The sequence below is a fragment of the Zea mays genome, chromosome 7 (genome assembly GCF_902167145.1).
Source record: "Zea mays cultivar B73 chromosome 7, Zm-B73-REFERENCE-NAM-5.0, whole genome shotgun sequence".
Lineage (NCBI taxonomy): Eukaryota > Viridiplantae > Streptophyta > Magnoliopsida > Poales > Poaceae > Zea > Zea mays.
The window spans coordinates 111,147,841-111,165,539 of record NC_050102.1 but is presented as its reverse complement, the minus strand read 5'-3'; the positions used below and the strand labels follow the sequence as shown (position 1 = coordinate 111,165,539).

Sequence of the window (17,699 nt, the reverse complement as noted above, 5' to 3'; positions counted from 1 at the left end):
AAGTATATACTATCATATATAGTGTTATACACTTATATATATATATATATATATATATATATATATATATATATGTCTTGAGCTCCTGGCGACCAGGTGGACGACTAGGGGCGACTAATCTCCCTGATTGTCGCCCTAATCGCGACTAATTGGCTGATCGCCTAGGTTAAACGATCAGGCGATCTGAAATCCATGTCCACGATACTCAGATTCTCTCCACAGCTAGATTCTTCCCACAACCAGATTCTCAAAAAAACTCCTCATAAATAAGTTGAACCCAAATAAGCCTTATGACATTGATTCCTAAGCCTGTTAGGCTATCTCCAGTAGCTTACCCATCCCCATATTCAAACTCCACTCTAGCGAACAGTGGAATCTACAGTGCAAAATAGTGTTTTGGATGACCATATGGGTGAATTGTTGGACACGGTCTTAGCCTCATGTTGGCAATAGAAGGAATGTCAGAGACAACTAATAATGTTGCTCTCACGATGACGTATAATCTCGAACACATAAAGTGGAAGAGATCAAATAAGAAATGCTTAATTGTCACCAAGACTTCTATTATAGTTTCAATTAGGGGAGCAATCCTAGAGTGTCAAAGTGACATAGAGTACCTTAACAAGATTCAACAACAGTTTACTGATTTCTAAAAGGCTTATGCTGGTACCATTATCAAGAAGATTGTTATTGAAAAGTATGAAGACTTTGTAACAAGAGAGCACATACAAAAAATGACCAATTTTGCTAATAAGCTTAAGAGTTTCAACATAGAGCTAAAGAATGACTTTGTAGTTCACTTGATATCAGTGTCTTTGTCCAAATAATTTGAGACATCTGTTGTTGTTAGACTATGTGTGTGTGAGTGTGTGTGGGCCGGCACCACTGTTGGGCTGCCGGCCCATTAGGGTTAGGGTTTCATGTGTCTCTATATATTGTAGTCCACCTCTATGCAATACAATGAGCTCACTTCAACATGGTATCAGACTAGGTTAGGTTAGGGTTTCTCTCGCAGCCGCCGGCGGCTCTACCCAACAGCCGCCGCCTCCTCCGAGCCGTCACCGGCTTCCGCGCCGCCGCCCCGGGAGGCTCATCCAACCCTCCCGGGGCGGCCCTTCTCCCCTGCTCAGCACTCAGCAGCCGCCGGCCGCCTCCCTCTCCTCTCGCCAGGGCACGACCCGGCCATCCTGCGCAACCTCGCCAGGAGCGCGCCCAGGCCACGCAGCCACCAACACCCGGCCACGGCGGAGCCACTCTACCGCGCACCAGGCGGCCGAACCCCCTGCGTCTCCCAGTTCGCGCGCCCTGCAAGCGACCGAGCCGCTGCCCGTCGAGCCGCCCCGCGCGCATACCGCGCGATGCCGCGCCCAGGAGCCGCGCCCAGCGCCCGCGCGCAACCGAGCTCCCCGCGCGCCCGACGTCCATGGCAGCGCGCACGCCCGCGGCCCCTGCCCCTGCATCGACCGGCGCCCTGCACCAGCCTGGACGCGCGTGCCCCGACCAGGCCGAGCCGCAGCCGCCCAACACCGACCGCGCGGCCCCTCGTAGCTCGGCGCGGGCGTGACTGCTCGGCCTCCCTTGGTCTCCCTTGGTCGGCGTCCTCCTCTTCGCTGAGTCCCCCGCACGTGCACCCTCCTCTTCGTTGTGTCCTCACACGTGCTGTCCATGCTGACGCCCCAGCAGCGCCTCCCACTTCGAGCTTCTCCCGTCGCCGGTGCCGTCAACACCCTCTGCCAGGTCCGGCGCAGGCCCCTGCCCGGCTGGACACGCCACGCCGCCCACCCCTTTCTTCGCCTTCGCTGGATCCGTCGCTGCCGCGACCTTCCCGGTCGGATCCACGTTGCTACGACCTTTCCTGCTCGATCCGCCGTCCCTTTGGCTGGATCGTGTCTTCCCGACTGGATCCGTCGCTGCCGTGGCCTTCCCGGCCGGATCTGTCGTTTCCCCTTCTATTCTGCCGCGGGCGCGGACACCATGACTGGCACAGACGCGTGCGCTGCCGTCGGCCTCCCTGGCGGGACTTCTTGACGCCCGGACGATCGAAGAAGCAGGAAGGTCGGCCTGCTGGTGCCTTTTTGCTGTGTCGCCCTGCCTGCCGTTGACGCTCGAACGTCGACCCCTCCTGAAGATCAGGCTTTTGCTGCGCGTCTTCCGACCACGACCACCTCGACTTCGGCTACCTCGACATCTAGGGGCTATCGTCTTCTTGGAGCACACACCGTTCTCTACTCCAGCCGCAAGATTCGCACCATCACGACGCTGCGACTGCGGGGGGATTTCAACCCGTCGGCTCCTACCTTCGGCCTCTACTCCAGTCTCATCGTGTGTGGTGCCCCCGTTGCGACTGCGGGGGGATGTTAGACTATGTGTGTGTGAGTGTGTGTGGGCCGGCACCACTGTTGGGCTGCCGGCCCATTAGGGTTAGGGTTTCATGTGTCTCTATATATTGTAGTCCACCTCTATGCAATACAATGAGTTCACTTCAACAGTTGTAAACTATAATATGAGTCCAAAAAAGTGGACTATAGAAAAGCTCATAGCCATGTGTGTCCAGGAAGAGGACATGCTTAAAGCCATGAAAAGTGACAATGTAAATCAAATAAACAATCACACCATAAGAAACAGAAGAAGGCTTGCCTCAGTTTAAGAATTAGGGCAAGAAGTTTGTGCCTCATCAGAGAGGCTCAAGTTCAACTGGAGAGAAATCCTTCCCAAAATCATGCAATAAGGAAGCTAGTACAAGTGGAGATAAGCCCATTCTCTATAGTTCAACTTGGAGAGGTGGATAATGACACCTACATGTGCTGCTGCTAGAAAGGGCGTGTAAATCAAATAAACAGTCACACCATAATAAACATAAGAAGACTTTTAAGCCTCAGTTTAAGATTCAGGGAAAGAAGTTTGTGCCTCATCAGAGAGGCTCAAGTTCAACTGGAGAGAAATCCTTCCCAAAATCATGCAATAAGGAAGCTAGTACAAGTGGAGATAAGTCCATTCTTATAGTTCAACTTGGATAGGTAGATAATGACATCTACATGTGCTGCCCTTAGAAAGGGCATCAAATAAAGTATTGTATAGTTTCTCAAATGACTAAACATAAATATTAAGGATAAAGTTACATTTGTAGATGAATATATGTATTTAGATTTACCTACTGATACTTGGTGGATTGATTCTGGTACGACTGTGTATGTCACCAATTTTTTTTATGGAGATTCCATACGAAGAGGGCCGTTTTAAGAGGAGAAAGAAATATTAGAGTCGCCAATCGACTCAAAGCTAAAGCTGAAGTCATTGGAAGTGTTTTATTAGAATTAGAAAGTGGCTTCATTCTTTATTTAGATAATGTATTATTTGTACCTTTCATGAGAAGGAACTTAGTTTCAATTTTATGTTTAGATGACAATAATATTCACCGTCACTTTGGGAACAGAAAGTGCATTATTAATGCAATCATAATGATGTTGGTCTTGCCATTAGACAAGACAAATTATATTTACTTCCCAATTGTGATCGTGTGAATTAGTTAAAGGTCTTTTCTACTGTGAATATATGTGATGTGAGCAGTAAGCGAACTAAATGAGAATGAATCGTCATCGAAATTGTGGCATTGTCGTTTAGACCATATTTTGAGAGGGGGATTGAACAGTTAATTAGAGAAGAAATCCTCTATCCATTAGACTTTTCAAATCCCGACCAATGCATAGAATGCATCAAGGGAAAATATATGAAACAAATTAAGAAAGGCGTAAAGAGAAGTGCAAAAGTTTCAAAGATAATTCACACGGACATTTGTGGTCCCTACCTATGAAAACAATTGATGGTTTTGATTCACTCATTACATTTACTGATGATCTTTCACGATATAGGTATATTTATCCAATGAAGGAACGATCAGAAGCATTAGACAAGTTTAAGATATTCAAATATGAAGTAGAGAATCAACATGATTTAAAGATCGAGATAGTAAGATCAGACCGTGGTGGTGAATACTACGGAAAGCATACCCTTATGGCCAAGTTCCTGAACATTTGCAAGGTTACTATAGAAAAGTGGTATAGTTGACCAGTATTCAATTTCAGGTAACCCTCGGCAAAATGGAATGACTGAAAGACGCAATCATACCTTAATCGATATGGTAAGAAGTATGATAAGCCACTCCACTTTGCCGATTAATTTATGGATAGAAGAATTGAAAACCGTTGCACACATCCTTAATAGAGTTACCAGTAAGTTATCTAAAACACCATACGAGTTATGGATTGAGAGGAAGGATTCACTAAATTATTTGCATGTGTGGGACTGCACAACAGAACTAAAGATATTTAACCCAAATATCAAAAAACTGGAATCTAAGACAATAAGCTGCCATTTCATTGGCTATTCAGAAAAACCAAAGGGATATCATTTCCACTATCCTGACAGACATACTAAGTTTGTAGAAATGAGACAAAGATGATATGATTAGGGGGAGCATAGTTTCCCTGAGAGATTGGCCTTGATGAGAAGCGGGTGTGTGCTTCAATTCCAATGATCTTTGAGCCATTCTTCTCGATACCTGTTGTAGTCATAGCACCCGTTGCTGCGACACCTGTTGTTGGTACTTCAGATATGAACGTTAGTGTCCCTTAGTCCCTAGTAATAGTATCTCACGTCACTGTCCCTGTAAATGGATGAGCCAGAACAACCTCAAGTGCAAAGTGATGAACCTCTTCTTAGAAGATCTCAAAGGAATGGGAGGTCAGCGATCCCCGATGATTATGAGATTTATGAGTGAGGATATAGGCGACGAGGGCGATTCTACCTCTTTTGAGGAAGCCATTAGTAGTGTTGACTCGTCCAAGTGGCTTAAGGCCATGGAGGATGAAATGAGATCTATGAGTACCGACCAAGTTTGTGACTTAGTAGAAATCCCTAGAAGGGCTAAGATAGTAGGTTGTAAGTAGGTCTACAAGACGAAACATGACTCCGAAGGGAATATAGAAAGATTTAAAGTAAGGTTTGTGGCTAAAGGCTCCACTTAGAGAGAAGGAATCAATTATAATGAAATCTTCTTACTTGTCTTGTCAAAAGATTATTTTAGAACAATTATGGTGCTTGTCGCACACTATGATTTAGAATTAAATCATATGAATGTAAAGACAACATTCCTTAATGGTGAATTAGTTGAGAATGTCTACATGGCACAACTCAAAGGTTTTATCATGAAGGGCGAAGAAAACTTGAGATATTGTCTAAACAAATCCATTTGTGGATTAAAGCAAGCATCAAGACAGTTAGTAACTTTGGGTTTAAGAAAAACATAGAGGATAATTGCATTCATGCAAAGTTTAAGAATGGAAAATTCATCTTTCTCATACTATACGTGGATGATATCCTTTTCGTGAGCAGTGATAAAGAATCTGCTATTAGAAACTAAGAGTTTCCTATCCTCCCACTTCGATATGAAAGATCTCAGAGAGGCATCTTATGTCTCGGGAATTGAGATTCACCGAGATAGAAAGAAAGATGTATTAGGTTTATCAAAAGGCCTTCATACATAATGTTCTTATGAAATTTAGTATGCATGCGTGTAACCACACACCTGCTCCAGTAGTCAAGGACGATAAGTTGGGAAGTGATCAATGCCCCAGGAACCAATATGAGGTCACTTCGAATAAAATCGGTTCCATACGCTTCGGTTGTCGGAAGCATAATGTATGCTCAAATATGTATTCGCCCTTACCATTGTTTTCAAGTCGGGCGACCAGCTGGTCGATTCAGAGGACGGATCAGGCGCCTAATCGCGATTAGGGCGACGATTAGGACGCCTAATCGGTACTCTGTCTATTGACTAGAGCTGTAGAGCAGACAGAAGTCATGGAACAAAACACTGGTGTTGTGAATGTGATGGTAAGAACCAAGAAGGCAAGAACTAGACTGCGGACATACTAATAATAAGATAGAAAAGGGGGAGGAGGGGAGCTCATCTTGCCCGTTGTAAGTTGTCACTGGTGCTGATCTGGAGCCAATGCCGGTGATCTAGAGACGCTGGAAGTGGGTGCAGAGCCGGTGCGGGTGAACTGCAGCAGACGTCGGTTAGTGCACTGGACAACTGCCGGTGACTGCACTGGACCCTAGCCGCCACGGGTTGGAGAGAACGGGTTGGAAAGGGGCGCCGACAGGGTTTTGTGAGGGGAGGCAAGCTGTTTATGTGACTGTAGATGGGCCGTAAAAACAATAAAGCCCAATAGTAAACCCTAGCCGCCACTAAACCCTAGTCGCCAGTGGACGACCAAAAACCCTCTAATCGGGCGCCTAATCGATGATCTGGACGCTTAATCGGACGATCTGGACAACTAGAAAGTCTGATCGAGTCGTTCGGCTAATCGACCACTTTCAGGCGACCAGCCCGACTAATCGCGATTAGTCGGACAACTTGTAAACAAAGGCCCTTACTTGACATTCATAATTGGGATGTTTGGCAAATTTCAAAAGAATCTAGGAATAGAACACTGGAAATTCGTTAATAAAGTCTTGTGGTATTTGCAAAAAAACAAAAGGCCTCATATTTACATACAAAAATCAACTAGCCTTGAAACCATAGGATATTCAGATTCAGATTATACGGGATGTGAAGAAGGTAGAAAGTCCATGTTAGGTTATTGGAAATAGCACAGTGAAATGGCAGACCTCCCACCCTCTAAGCCAGCCCTTCCCTCTCACCCTCTAACCCAGTCCTTCCCACCCAGTTCTGATGCCCCCTCCCACCTCAGCCCCTCGCCGGCATTCTCCCCGAACTCGGCGTCCACACCCACTTTTAGCCAGGCGTCAGAACCCAGTCACAGTGGTGTATCTTCTCAGGTAGGACGGTCCAAATTCCAGAGGTGGAGCGACGGAGGTGGTGGTCCTTTTTCCGGTGAGCCCTGTTCCTATAAAGATGCTACACTCATCCAGTTGAGTGCAGTGCCATCCTCTCCTTCTCGGGGATCACAGTTGAGGTCTGCAAAGGAGGTGGTGGTCCGGGGTCACGTCGAGGACCTCCGGCAGGCGGTCTCTGGGCGACGTCAAGTAGGTCTGGTGCGTCATTCCTTGCCCCCGTCTCCTCGGCGGCAGGAAGTCGACGGGTGGCAAACCGTTGAAAGGCGGCGTGGGCGGCGGTTTGAGCAAGCTCCGCGTCGTCCGGTGGACCTCCGTGGGAAGTGTTTCAACTGTCTGTCCAGCAACCACTTCGTTGCTGTGTGCAGACGCCCTACTCGCTGTTTCCGCTGTCGTCTTCTTGGGCATCAAGCAAGGAGGTGTCCCTCTCTTCTCCCGGTAGAGAAAGGGACGTCTGGAAAGCCACCAAGGGTGCAAGGCGGGCGTGTTCAGGTTTGGCAGCGGCTAGGTCCACCGGTTCCATCCTCTGTGCTCAATCACAGGATGTCTGTGTGGCAAAGAATTGGCCCTCAGCTGCCGCCGTCGAAGTTTTCTCATTCTCCGGCAGCAGAGGCAAGCTTGGTGGAGAGCAATATCTCGAGTCATTCTGGTAAGAAGAAGAGGAGGCGGGCTAAACGTCATAAGGAGGTTTCTTGGCAGTCCACAGCGCCGGTGGGTGCCGCTTCGACCTTGGAGCCCTCGCCAGGAGTAGGGACGCAGTCGAGAGTGAAGACCTGCATGCTTGAGTTCTCCACTGCTATGGCTCGGGAGGAGGCGGCTCTTCGCCGGGCTTTGTTCGTCTCTATTGTTGGCAGCAGACCGGAGATCAGTGGAGCTGAAGTGCGGGATGAAGTGGCTCGGGCTTTTGGAATTGACGTTAATTCAATATCGATTCATCAGTCCTTGCCAGAAGATTTCCTATTGTTGTTACCGGATGAAAGTTCGGCTGATAGAGTCTTCAGCGGAGGAAAATTGTTTAGGGGCCCTCTTTTCAATCTTCAATTCAGACGGTGGTCGCGGTTGGCTCATGCTGAGGCGGCTAGGTTGCCAGCACTGGTGGAAGTCGAGGTTCATGGCATCCCAGCCCACGCATGGGATCGTTCTACGGTGGAGTATCTGCTCCGTGACTCTTGCATTATCACAGACATTCATCCGAGCACGTCATTGAAGAATGATCTGTCTTCCTTCAGGCTTCGTGCATGGTGTTTGAACACAGATTTGTTCCCTCGGCCGATGAAGCTCCTCATTGTTGAGCCGGGGACGGATGTGCAGGAGAAAAGATGTCTTTCCTATGATATTGAGGTGGTTGTTACTGCTGTGATGGTTCCGACGAATTTCGACCCCCCTCCAGCTCATTCCCCTGCGGCTGATGGACGGGATCGGCATGAGGATGGCGGCGGGAGGCATTCGGACGACTCCAATTCTCCACGTCCGGACGGCGGGCGGCATCAGCGCCCAATTTTCCAGCGTCTGGGCCCGAGGGGACAGTCAACGTCTGGTGGTCGTGGTGCTGCGGTCCAGCGCTGTGCCCTCTCGGCAGCGGGCCCGGCTGCAGGAATCGAGGTGGTGGCCTCCCCAACGCGCCTGCTGGACGGATCTCCTTTATCGCTGACGATTGGCGCAGGAGCCGAGGAGGACCTTGCTGCGGGGATCGAGGAGGTGCGACGGCTGCATTGCCCCCTCCCTTTATTGCTGGTTGCTGCGGGGGTCGAGGAGGTGCCTCCCCCTGTGCGGCGGCTGGCGGTTAATTCTGTGGCGGGAGTCGAGGAGGTGGCCTCTTCAATGGGACGTGCGGTCCATTCTCCTTCATGGTTGGCGGCAGGCACAGGAACCGAGGCGCACATTGGGAGAATGCTGGCGGCCGACATAGGAACCGAGGCGCACTCTGGGGGAATGATGGCGGTCAGCTCAGGAGCCGAAGCACACACTGGGAGCATGGTAGCCGTTCCTGCCAGGGAGGTGTTGGCTGTCCAGATGGAACTCACGGCAGCAGACATGGGCACAGGTCCCGGGACAGTCTGCGCAAAGGTTGGCTCTGTGGGCTGTGCTGTTGATGCTCCAGTTGTGCAACAGCCGCAGATGGATGGGCACGGGGGGCCCATGTGGACAAGGTTGGCTGGGTCGCTGAAATCGCTTGGGTCGGGCTCTCCCCGACAGAGGTTTGTCGGGTTGCAGAGGCTGACCAAGACCGTTTCGCCCCGCAACAGTTTCAATGTCGGGATCGAGTTGGTCCCCCGGCTGACCTCAACTCAATCTTTGGTTGGGACGTCGGAGGCGGACAGGAACTCTCCCGCTGGAATGTCACTTGATGCTCAGGTCCTTGAGAGCCCCAGACCGAAGGTGTACTCAAGATTGAAAAAGGGCAGACTTCAGATACCTGCACCGGTTTCATCCCAGATGGTGGTGTCGGCACCAGTTTTGGATCTGGCACCTGCTGGTGTTTCTTCTCAGTTGGAGGAGGCGACCCCCATTATGAAACTGGTGGCTAATATCACAAGAGACATTGACTGCTTGCTTCCGCAACCTCCAATTCAAAAAAGAACTAAACAGCTTCCGCCAGATTTTGTCCCACGTCGCAGTAGTCGCTTGTCAAAGAAAAGGGAAGGCTTAAATTCAACAGTCAGACAAGTCCAGGCGGAGCTCATGTTGAAGTTGAACGTCACAAACTCACAGGTGGCTGTGACTGATGAAATGCTGGAGGAATTTGGACAGCTGTTTGACAAACCCCTTTCCAACTCTCACATCAAGGCCCTGGCAGCTTTGTTTGGATGGTCGGTCCCAGATAATGTGCAAGAATGCTTGGATGTTCCTTTGCTTAGGGAGTTAAGCATTGAAACGTGTGCTTGATGGCCTGCTGTAGCCTCACATTATGTTGGTTGTATTTCTGTTATCAATGAATCTGTCAAAAATCCTCATTTGGAACGTCAGAGGTCTTAATAGGAAAGCTAGGAGGGATGCTGTGCGTATGATGGTTGAGTCTACTCGCCCCGACATAGTGTGTTTGCAAGAAACGAAGAAGGAATCTATTTCCAGATTTATGGTCTTCTCCCTCCTTGGAAATGTGTTTGATCAGTTCACCTTTCTACCAGCCATTGGCACTCGGGGGGGTATTCTGCTTGCGTGGAAAGGGTCGGTGTGCTCTGCTCTCCAGACAAGGGTGGATGAATTTTCAATTTCAGTTCAGTTCAATCATGATAGTAACCTTCCCTGGTGGTTTACTGGAGTTTATGGACCACAATCTGATGAAAAAAAGTTGCAGTTTCTGCAGGAGCTCCGCATGGTCCGGTCTGTTTGTGTTGGGCCATGGGCAGTTGGGGGGGATTTTAATCTAATCTATCGGGCTGAAGACAAAAATAACAACAACCTTGATAGGGCCATGATGGGGAGATTCCAGAGGATTATCAATGATCTGCAGTTAGTTGAGCTCCCGCTTTTGGGAAGGAAATTCACGTGGTCCAACGAAAGGTCATCCCCCACCCTTGTGCGTCTTGACAGATTTTTCTATTCCAGGGACTGGGAGGATCTATTTCCTGATTGTTTGATGCAAAGTTCCTCTTCCTCAATCTCTGATCACTGTCCCCTGGTGGTGGGTTTGCACGAGTTCACTCAAGGCAAACGTCGTTTTCATTTTGAAAGTTTTTGGACTAAGTTGGAAGGTTTCATGACAGAGGTAGAAAATTCCTGGTGTCAACCAATTGCAGCGGTTTGTCCTTTGCAGCGGATGGCAGATAAATTAAAAAGGCTATCTAAACACCTCCAATCTTGGAGTAGCAAAAGGGTTGGGCATGTTAAACGGCAGCTGGTAATGACTAATGAGATTCTGCATAGGCTGGAAGTTGCTAGAGATTCAAGAGATCTCTCCTATCATGAAGAATGGCTGCGTCGTAAACTAAAACACCACTCTTTGGGGCTGGCATCATTAGAGAGAACAATGGCCAGACATAGGAGTGGTCTGAACTGGTTGAAGGAGGGCGATGCTAACACTGCTTATTTTCATCACCATTCAAGGTATAGAAAGAGAAAAAATTTTATTGGCAAACTGAAAGTAGAGGATCGGATCGTGGTTGATCAAGCAGAAAAGAAACATGCTGTTTGGAATTTTTACAATAATCTCCTTGGGGTTGCTGCTTCTAGGGAATTTACCCTCAATTTGGGAGTCTTCCACCGACCAGCCAACAATCTTGAAGTGCTGGATCATGGATTTAGTGAAGAAGAGGTCTGGAATACTATCAAGTCTATTCCTTCGGACAAAGCCCCGGGCCCAGATGGTTTTACTGGGCGTTTTTATAAGTGTGCCTGGACGGTTGTCAAAGGGGATTTCTTGGCAGCCCTGTCAGTAATTCTCCAGGGGGACTCTTCCAAGCTTTATCTCCTTAACTCGGCGTATGTGACTCTCTTACCAAAAAAGGCTGAGGCTGTGGAGGTAAAAGACTTCAGACCGATTAGTTTAATTCACAGTTTTGCCAAGATTCTCACCAAGATTCTGGCCAATAGGCTTGCTGCAATCCTCCCTACTTTGGTCTCCCCCAATCAGAGTGCATTCATCAAGGGAAGAAGTATTCATGACAATTTTATGATGGTTAGAGAAACTGCAAAAGCGATTCACAGGCAGAAAATTCCTAGAATCTTGCTGAAGTTAGACATTGGCAAGGCCTTCGACTCAGTTTCGTGGCCTTTCCTCCTTGAAGTTCTGGAACATGTGGGATTTGGTCTATTCTGGCGTAATTTAATTGCTAAGCTATTGTGTTCCTCCTCTACTCGAGTGCTAGTTAATGGGGAACCAGGAGATCTCATTTGTCACCAGCAAGGCCTGCGGCAGGGAGATCCTCTCTCCCCAATGCTCTTTATATTAGTAATGGATGTGCTGAACTCTCTTTTTCAGAAAGCAAATGAGGTTGGGCTCTTGGGACCTTTATTAAGAAGGGGAGGGGGCCAGCGGGTCTCTCTTTACGCCGATGATGTTGTATTATTTGTTCAGCCTAACAGAAATGAGCTGAGTGTGGTCAAGGAGCTGTTGAGGGTGTTTGGCAAGGCATCAGGGCTGATTACAAACATAAATAAGTGCAGTATGACACCTATTCAGTGCAACGAGCATATCATTGCTGCTGCTCGACAGATGTTACTCTGCAATGTTGTTCCTTTTCCATGTAAATATCTAGGTCTTCCTCTCTCTGTTAAAAAGCTCCCTAGAAGATCCTTTCTGGAGCTTATTGATAAGGTGGCAGCAAAGCTTCCTGGCTGGAAAGCTGCTAATCTTAACCTGGCCGGAAGGGCAACTTTGGTTAAAGCTGTGCTCACTGCTATTCCCATTTATCATCTAATTGCTTTGCAATGTCCAAGGTGGGTAATCAAGGCAATAGACAAGATTCGCAGGGGTTTTCTTTGGAAAGGAAGAACTGACATTAGAGGAGGACATTGTGTCGTTGGGTGGTCCAAGGTCTGTCGTCCCCTCTCTCTTGGTGGGTTGGGAATTCACAATTTGCAAGTTATGGGATGGTCTTTAAATTTGAGATGGCTTTGGCTCCAGAAAACTGAACCAGCTAGGCCTTGGGCAGATTTTAAAATAAAGGTGCACAGATTTGCTTCAGCTCTCTTCGCAGCCTCTGTGTGTTCGGTGGTTGGTAATGGGGCAAACACTCTCTTCTGGACAGATAAATGGCTTCAGGGCCAATCTTTGCTCCAGATTGCCCCCGCTCTAATAAATCGGGTGCCCGCGAATATAAGACGGCGCAGATCTGTCCAAGCCGCCTTAACAGCCAATGGTTGGGTGCATGATATCTCTGGAAGCCTTACGGCGCAGGTGCTGTTTGAATTTTTATTGGTTTGGGATTTACTCCAAGAGGTGCAACTGTACCCTAATGTGGAGGATCAACATCGGTGGTTGCCATCCTCCTCGGGGCTGTATTCCGCCAGCTCTGCTTATTTGCGCTTCCATGGTGGTGCAACAACCTTTGAGCCTGCTACAAGAATCTGGAAGACTTGGGCCCCCCGCGCTGCAAGTATTTCATTTGGCTTGCATCTCTCAACCGATGTTGGACGGCTGATCGACTGGCACGTCATGGAATGGATCATCCAGATAGTTGTCCCTTGTGTGATCAGCAGGATGAGTCAGTGCATCACTTGCTGGTGGATTGTGTTTTTACGAGGGAAGTTTGGTTTACAACACTAAGCAGGCTAGGTTTGCAACATCTTGCTCCCACGTCTGATGCTACAGGGTTTCAAGATTGGTGAAGTGAGGCAGAAAGACAAGTGTCTAAGCATAAGAAAAAAGGTTTCAACTCTATTGTAATTTTAGTAGCTTGGCAGATTTGGAAGCATAGAAATGCGTGTGTGTTTGACAATGCTTCCCCAAACATTCACGCAATTTTGCTGTCCATCCATGATGAGGCTTTATTATGGGGTCTTGGAGGGGCTGCTGCTCTTAGGCAGGTTTGGTTATAGTTTTTTTTTTTGGTGCTTCCTGGGCACCTTTGTACTGGGTCTTTTCTAGACCCTTTTTCTTATCTTCTTAATATATATTGATGCGTGGTTCTCCCACGTGTTCGAGAAAAAAAAAAGGTTGTATATTCACACTCGCAGGAGGAGCTATATTGTAGAAAAGCTTAAAACAAATACTCACTATATCGTCCACAATGTAGGCTGAGTTTGTTGCATGTTATAAGGTAACGGGGCAGGCTACGTGGCTTAAGAAATTTTTACTTGGTTTAAAAGTGGTAGCCAACATATCAAAACTACTGAAGTTATATTGTGATAATGAGCTAGCAATATGTTACTCCTATAACAAGTCAAGTGTTGGTGCCAAGCGCATTGACTTTTAGTATTATGTTGTAAAGGAGAGTCTAGTACCAAACAATTGACCTTAAGCATATATGTACAGAGCAAATGCTTGTAGATCCGCTCAAAAGGGCTTCCACTGCACCCAATGTGTTTAGAAAACACACAATCATGGGTTTAATGGAGCACCTATAATACTAGACTAAGGGGTCATGAAAATGCAACATGTCTCTCAAGTATTAAGTTCTTCATTTTGAGATAGTTTCAGCAGTGTCTAACAACTTGCTGCAACGCCTTGGTCTTGGCACACTGATCTATTGAAAAGTGGGAGTCATAAGTTAAGAAGTTAAATAAGAAAGAAAGTTTTAAGTATAAGCAAATAAGTATGAGATTAAAGGGGGAGAATGTTGGGTTGATCTCAGACTCGGTCTGATCTTATCCTAACGCTTCTATCCGAGTCTGCAGCGCTTTGATCGGGAGGGGGCGATAACCGTAATGGTCGCGTCCCTCTTTCACGCCCGCGCGATATTAAAAGGCCAGAGGGTGTCAGCTTGGGAACCATCGTTCCCGGTATACCCCACGCCAATATACACCTATTCGATCTAGATTTGCGCACGGGAATTGGAGGGAAGGTTGCCGCCAGGTTCACCATCCGTGTATGAACCACTCGCTCTCAGCTCACCGTTGCCAGTGAAGAACAGCAGGCCCTAATGGCGAGCTCGACAAATCCCGAAGGTATACTAAGAAGTTATTGTTCATTCATGGGCTAAGCTGCTTGGGAAAAGGTCTTTAGTTCTATCATTCTATGGATTGCAAAACAACATACAGTTGGCATAGAAGCTTAGTGTTTGAGTCCAAAGAGCAGTTTATTCGTCCAGTAACCACAGGCCTGCGGCCACCCAAAAAATCTTTGCCTCTGCCGACAAATTTATTATTTCTTTGAGGGCACCATGTAAACTAGTTCAAGGTATGTTGCTACCGAGCTTCACAATGATGCCACACCCTTCGAATTTCCATGGATTCATTTTCCCTCATGCGGTTATGAATGTGATGTCTACTCAGTGAGTAGGCACCACGACCGGATGTCCTATGGCTATGTCCCACCCGTTGCTGGCAGCGAGATCAAATTGCGGACGTGAGTTAAGCAGAGAAAAAACAGAGGCATCTCTATACGAGTGCTGGGCCCTTACTCAATTACTTGTTTCTGAATATCTGCTCCCTTCTGCTCAGGACAGAGCATTGGCTTTTATGTATTCTCTTAACACACTTACATGTGGACCCTTTCATGCTCAATAAGCCAGCACAACTTGCATGTTTTATTGGGCTCACTGCGGGTGTTATATTACCAACCCCCAGAAGGACTTGCTTGTCCTAATGATTGTGTCCAAACTCACTCAAATGATGCAGATATAGGGACAATTGTTATTGTGATAATGGAGTTTAGGGTTTAGGCTATCTGACCAGTCATTCATTTATGATATTCATGTGGTTGATATTCCTTGAGCTAGAGACTCTACATCAATTGATATGTACTAAACATCTTGTTACCTGATAGTGATAGATATGTATGCCCTCTTATACTTTTGATACCAAAGCAAGAGTCTTAGTCCAATAACTGTGAGAAGTGGTTGTCTATTTCAAAATTACAAGTACTCCAAGAGGCAAGAGATGATTGAATCAAGAACCGTGAGCTACCACTGACACTGTTTCCCCCCCTCGTTATGGTTGCAGGTGAAGAAGATGATCGTCTATGCCGTTGAGCATGCTTTGGCGATTCTGAAAGAGCCTTGCACACCCCGCGAGTCCGCCTGAACAAGCTGGCATCATATCTGGGTTTCTGCTAGTCAACGAGGGAAACTAGAGAACATGATGCGATGTTGTGCGACAGTAGACGTGGGGTAGCGCTAGTTGCTTTGCTTGTCGGCACAAATAATAATCTTGGAAATATTACTAATAAGGGCTCGGTTAGGAAGGGATTGGAGGAGATTAAATTTTTTTTTTTTATTTTAACTGAATAGAAAGAGATTTGATGAGATCCCTATACAATCGAAAAAGGCCTAAAATGGTAGATTTTGCTGATGGTGTGCATCACTGAAGAGCTGGGCATGCTGAAAAAAATAGATGTCATACTGTAAATCTACAAAATGTGGCTTCGTTTCCAAAAGGCCTTGCCCCTGTTATCTATAACTGTCTACAGTCTATACGAGTAACATATGCTTTCGGCGTTATTATTACCGAATACCGTAGAAACTGCATCGTAATGCGAACAAGAAGAAATTTGCCTAAAAATCTCTTATTCGCCAATGCACTACAGCGCAGTTTTTTTGACAGTCTTTTATAGTTGATACTCCCTCGGTTCACAAATGTTGGTCGTTCTCACTTTTCGAGGAGTAAACAATTTTTAAGTTTGACTATGTTTATATTAGAAAATATTAATATTTATAGTATACAATTAGTACCAGGTCTTTGAATCTATTTTTGTTGTAAAATTATTTAAAGATATCAATGTTACTAATATATTTTATAAATCTAATATATCAATGTTACTAATATATTTTATAAATCTAGTCAAACTTAAGAAAGTTTGATCGGCATGACTACTATAGCGATAAATATTTAGGGATGGAGGGAGTACTATTTAATGACGTTAAGTTCTAGTAAAAAAGTCAAATATATCATTGCACCATTGCCCCTACTTTTTTAATAGCAATTGCACAAGTTCCTACTTTTCAAACTAAATATTGTTAGAACAACATTACAATTCAAACATTTTTAACAAAATTTCATTTTTTATAAAATTTGGTTGTATTTTAAAAATCAAAATTTGGACAACTTGTTAGAGTATTTTTAAAAATTTATTTTAAATTATTTATGACATTAATCCAACTATATTGACAATATTGTTTTTCTGAAAATTTTGACAATAATTTGCCTACAATTTAGAAAAAAATAAATACAGACAACAATTTAACTATATTTAAACTGCATATATAACTCTACATTGTCACCCTAATATTGTATATTAAATTTATAAGTATAGAACATTAGAGTGACAATATGGATTTTTATATATAGTTAAAATATATCTAACCGTTGTCGATGTTTTTAAAAATATTGTCAATATAGTTAAATTATTATCGCAAACCATATAAAAGAATTTTTGGAAATACTCTCACATGTTATTCAAAATTTGATTTCAAAATACAACCAATTTTTATAAAAAAATCAATGTTCTATTAAAAATATGTTTGAACAATATATGTAGTTCTAACAATATTTAGTTTTAAAAGTAGAAACATATGAAATTGCTATTGAAAAAGTAGAGGCAACGGTACAAAGATATATTTGTCTTTTTACTACGACCTAACACCATTGAATGGTTAACGGAATGGGAACATATCAGGTGCAAATCAACCCTTCCGTGCAATCGTGCAAACTTCTAATCTAAACCATATGGTGTTGATCTAAGGGACTCAAGATCGTGGATAATTTTACACTTAACCGCCCACTGCTAATCACACTTTTTCAAATCCCCCCTCCCACTCCTCCGCACGTCCCCTTGGATCAACATCATGTGGTTCAGATTAAAAGTTTACATGGTTGCACGGAGGGGTTGGTTTGCACCAGATAAGTTCCCTAACGGAATAGGGAAAAATGATAGTTTTATTATCAAAAAAAATCAAGGACAATGACATAAATCTAAAAAGAAGAACAAATATGTGGTTAGATATCAAAGTAGGGGCTTATACCCAATTACCTTGCACTAGAAATACTTCTCACATAGTAATATTTAAAGAGATTCAAACATGTTGATCAGGTGTAGCCAAAGTTCTTGTCTTTATTATTTAGCAAATACCATTACAATAGCTAATAATATTTATATTCAAGAATAAAATGTGTATTTTATTTTTCATTGTGCCGGTCTTCAAAGTTAGACTTTGACTATTGTTCTCTCAAAAGATATATATACCAACAAGTTTACAATTGAGGTCACAAGTGATTCTGATTTCAAATATATGGGCCGTTTT

General features: G+C 45.3%; 1 protein-coding gene across 6 annotated transcripts in view; it reads left to right on the top strand.

Moving 5' to 3' along the window:
* The window catches only part of LOC115072891 (zinc-finger domain transcription factor), a 28,515-nt gene extending 12,561 nt beyond the window's left edge, over positions 1–15,954 (top strand). For 2 of the 6 annotated variants that reach the window (XR_004851298.1, XR_004851295.1), the window contains exon 12: positions 15,403–15,853. Coding sequence is in view for 1 of the 6 variants with exons in the window: in NM_001371038.1 (NP_001357967.1) it covers positions 15,403–15,483 (81 nt within the window). In the remaining 5 variants the exon portion in view is untranslated. Of the gene's footprint in view, positions 1–99; positions 14,407–15,402 lie in introns of those variants that run through there. The other 4 variants (XR_004851294.1, XR_004851297.1, XR_004851293.1 and 1 more) reach the window with 4 other exon arrangements.
* Positions 15,955–17,699: the final 1,745 nt, after the last annotated feature.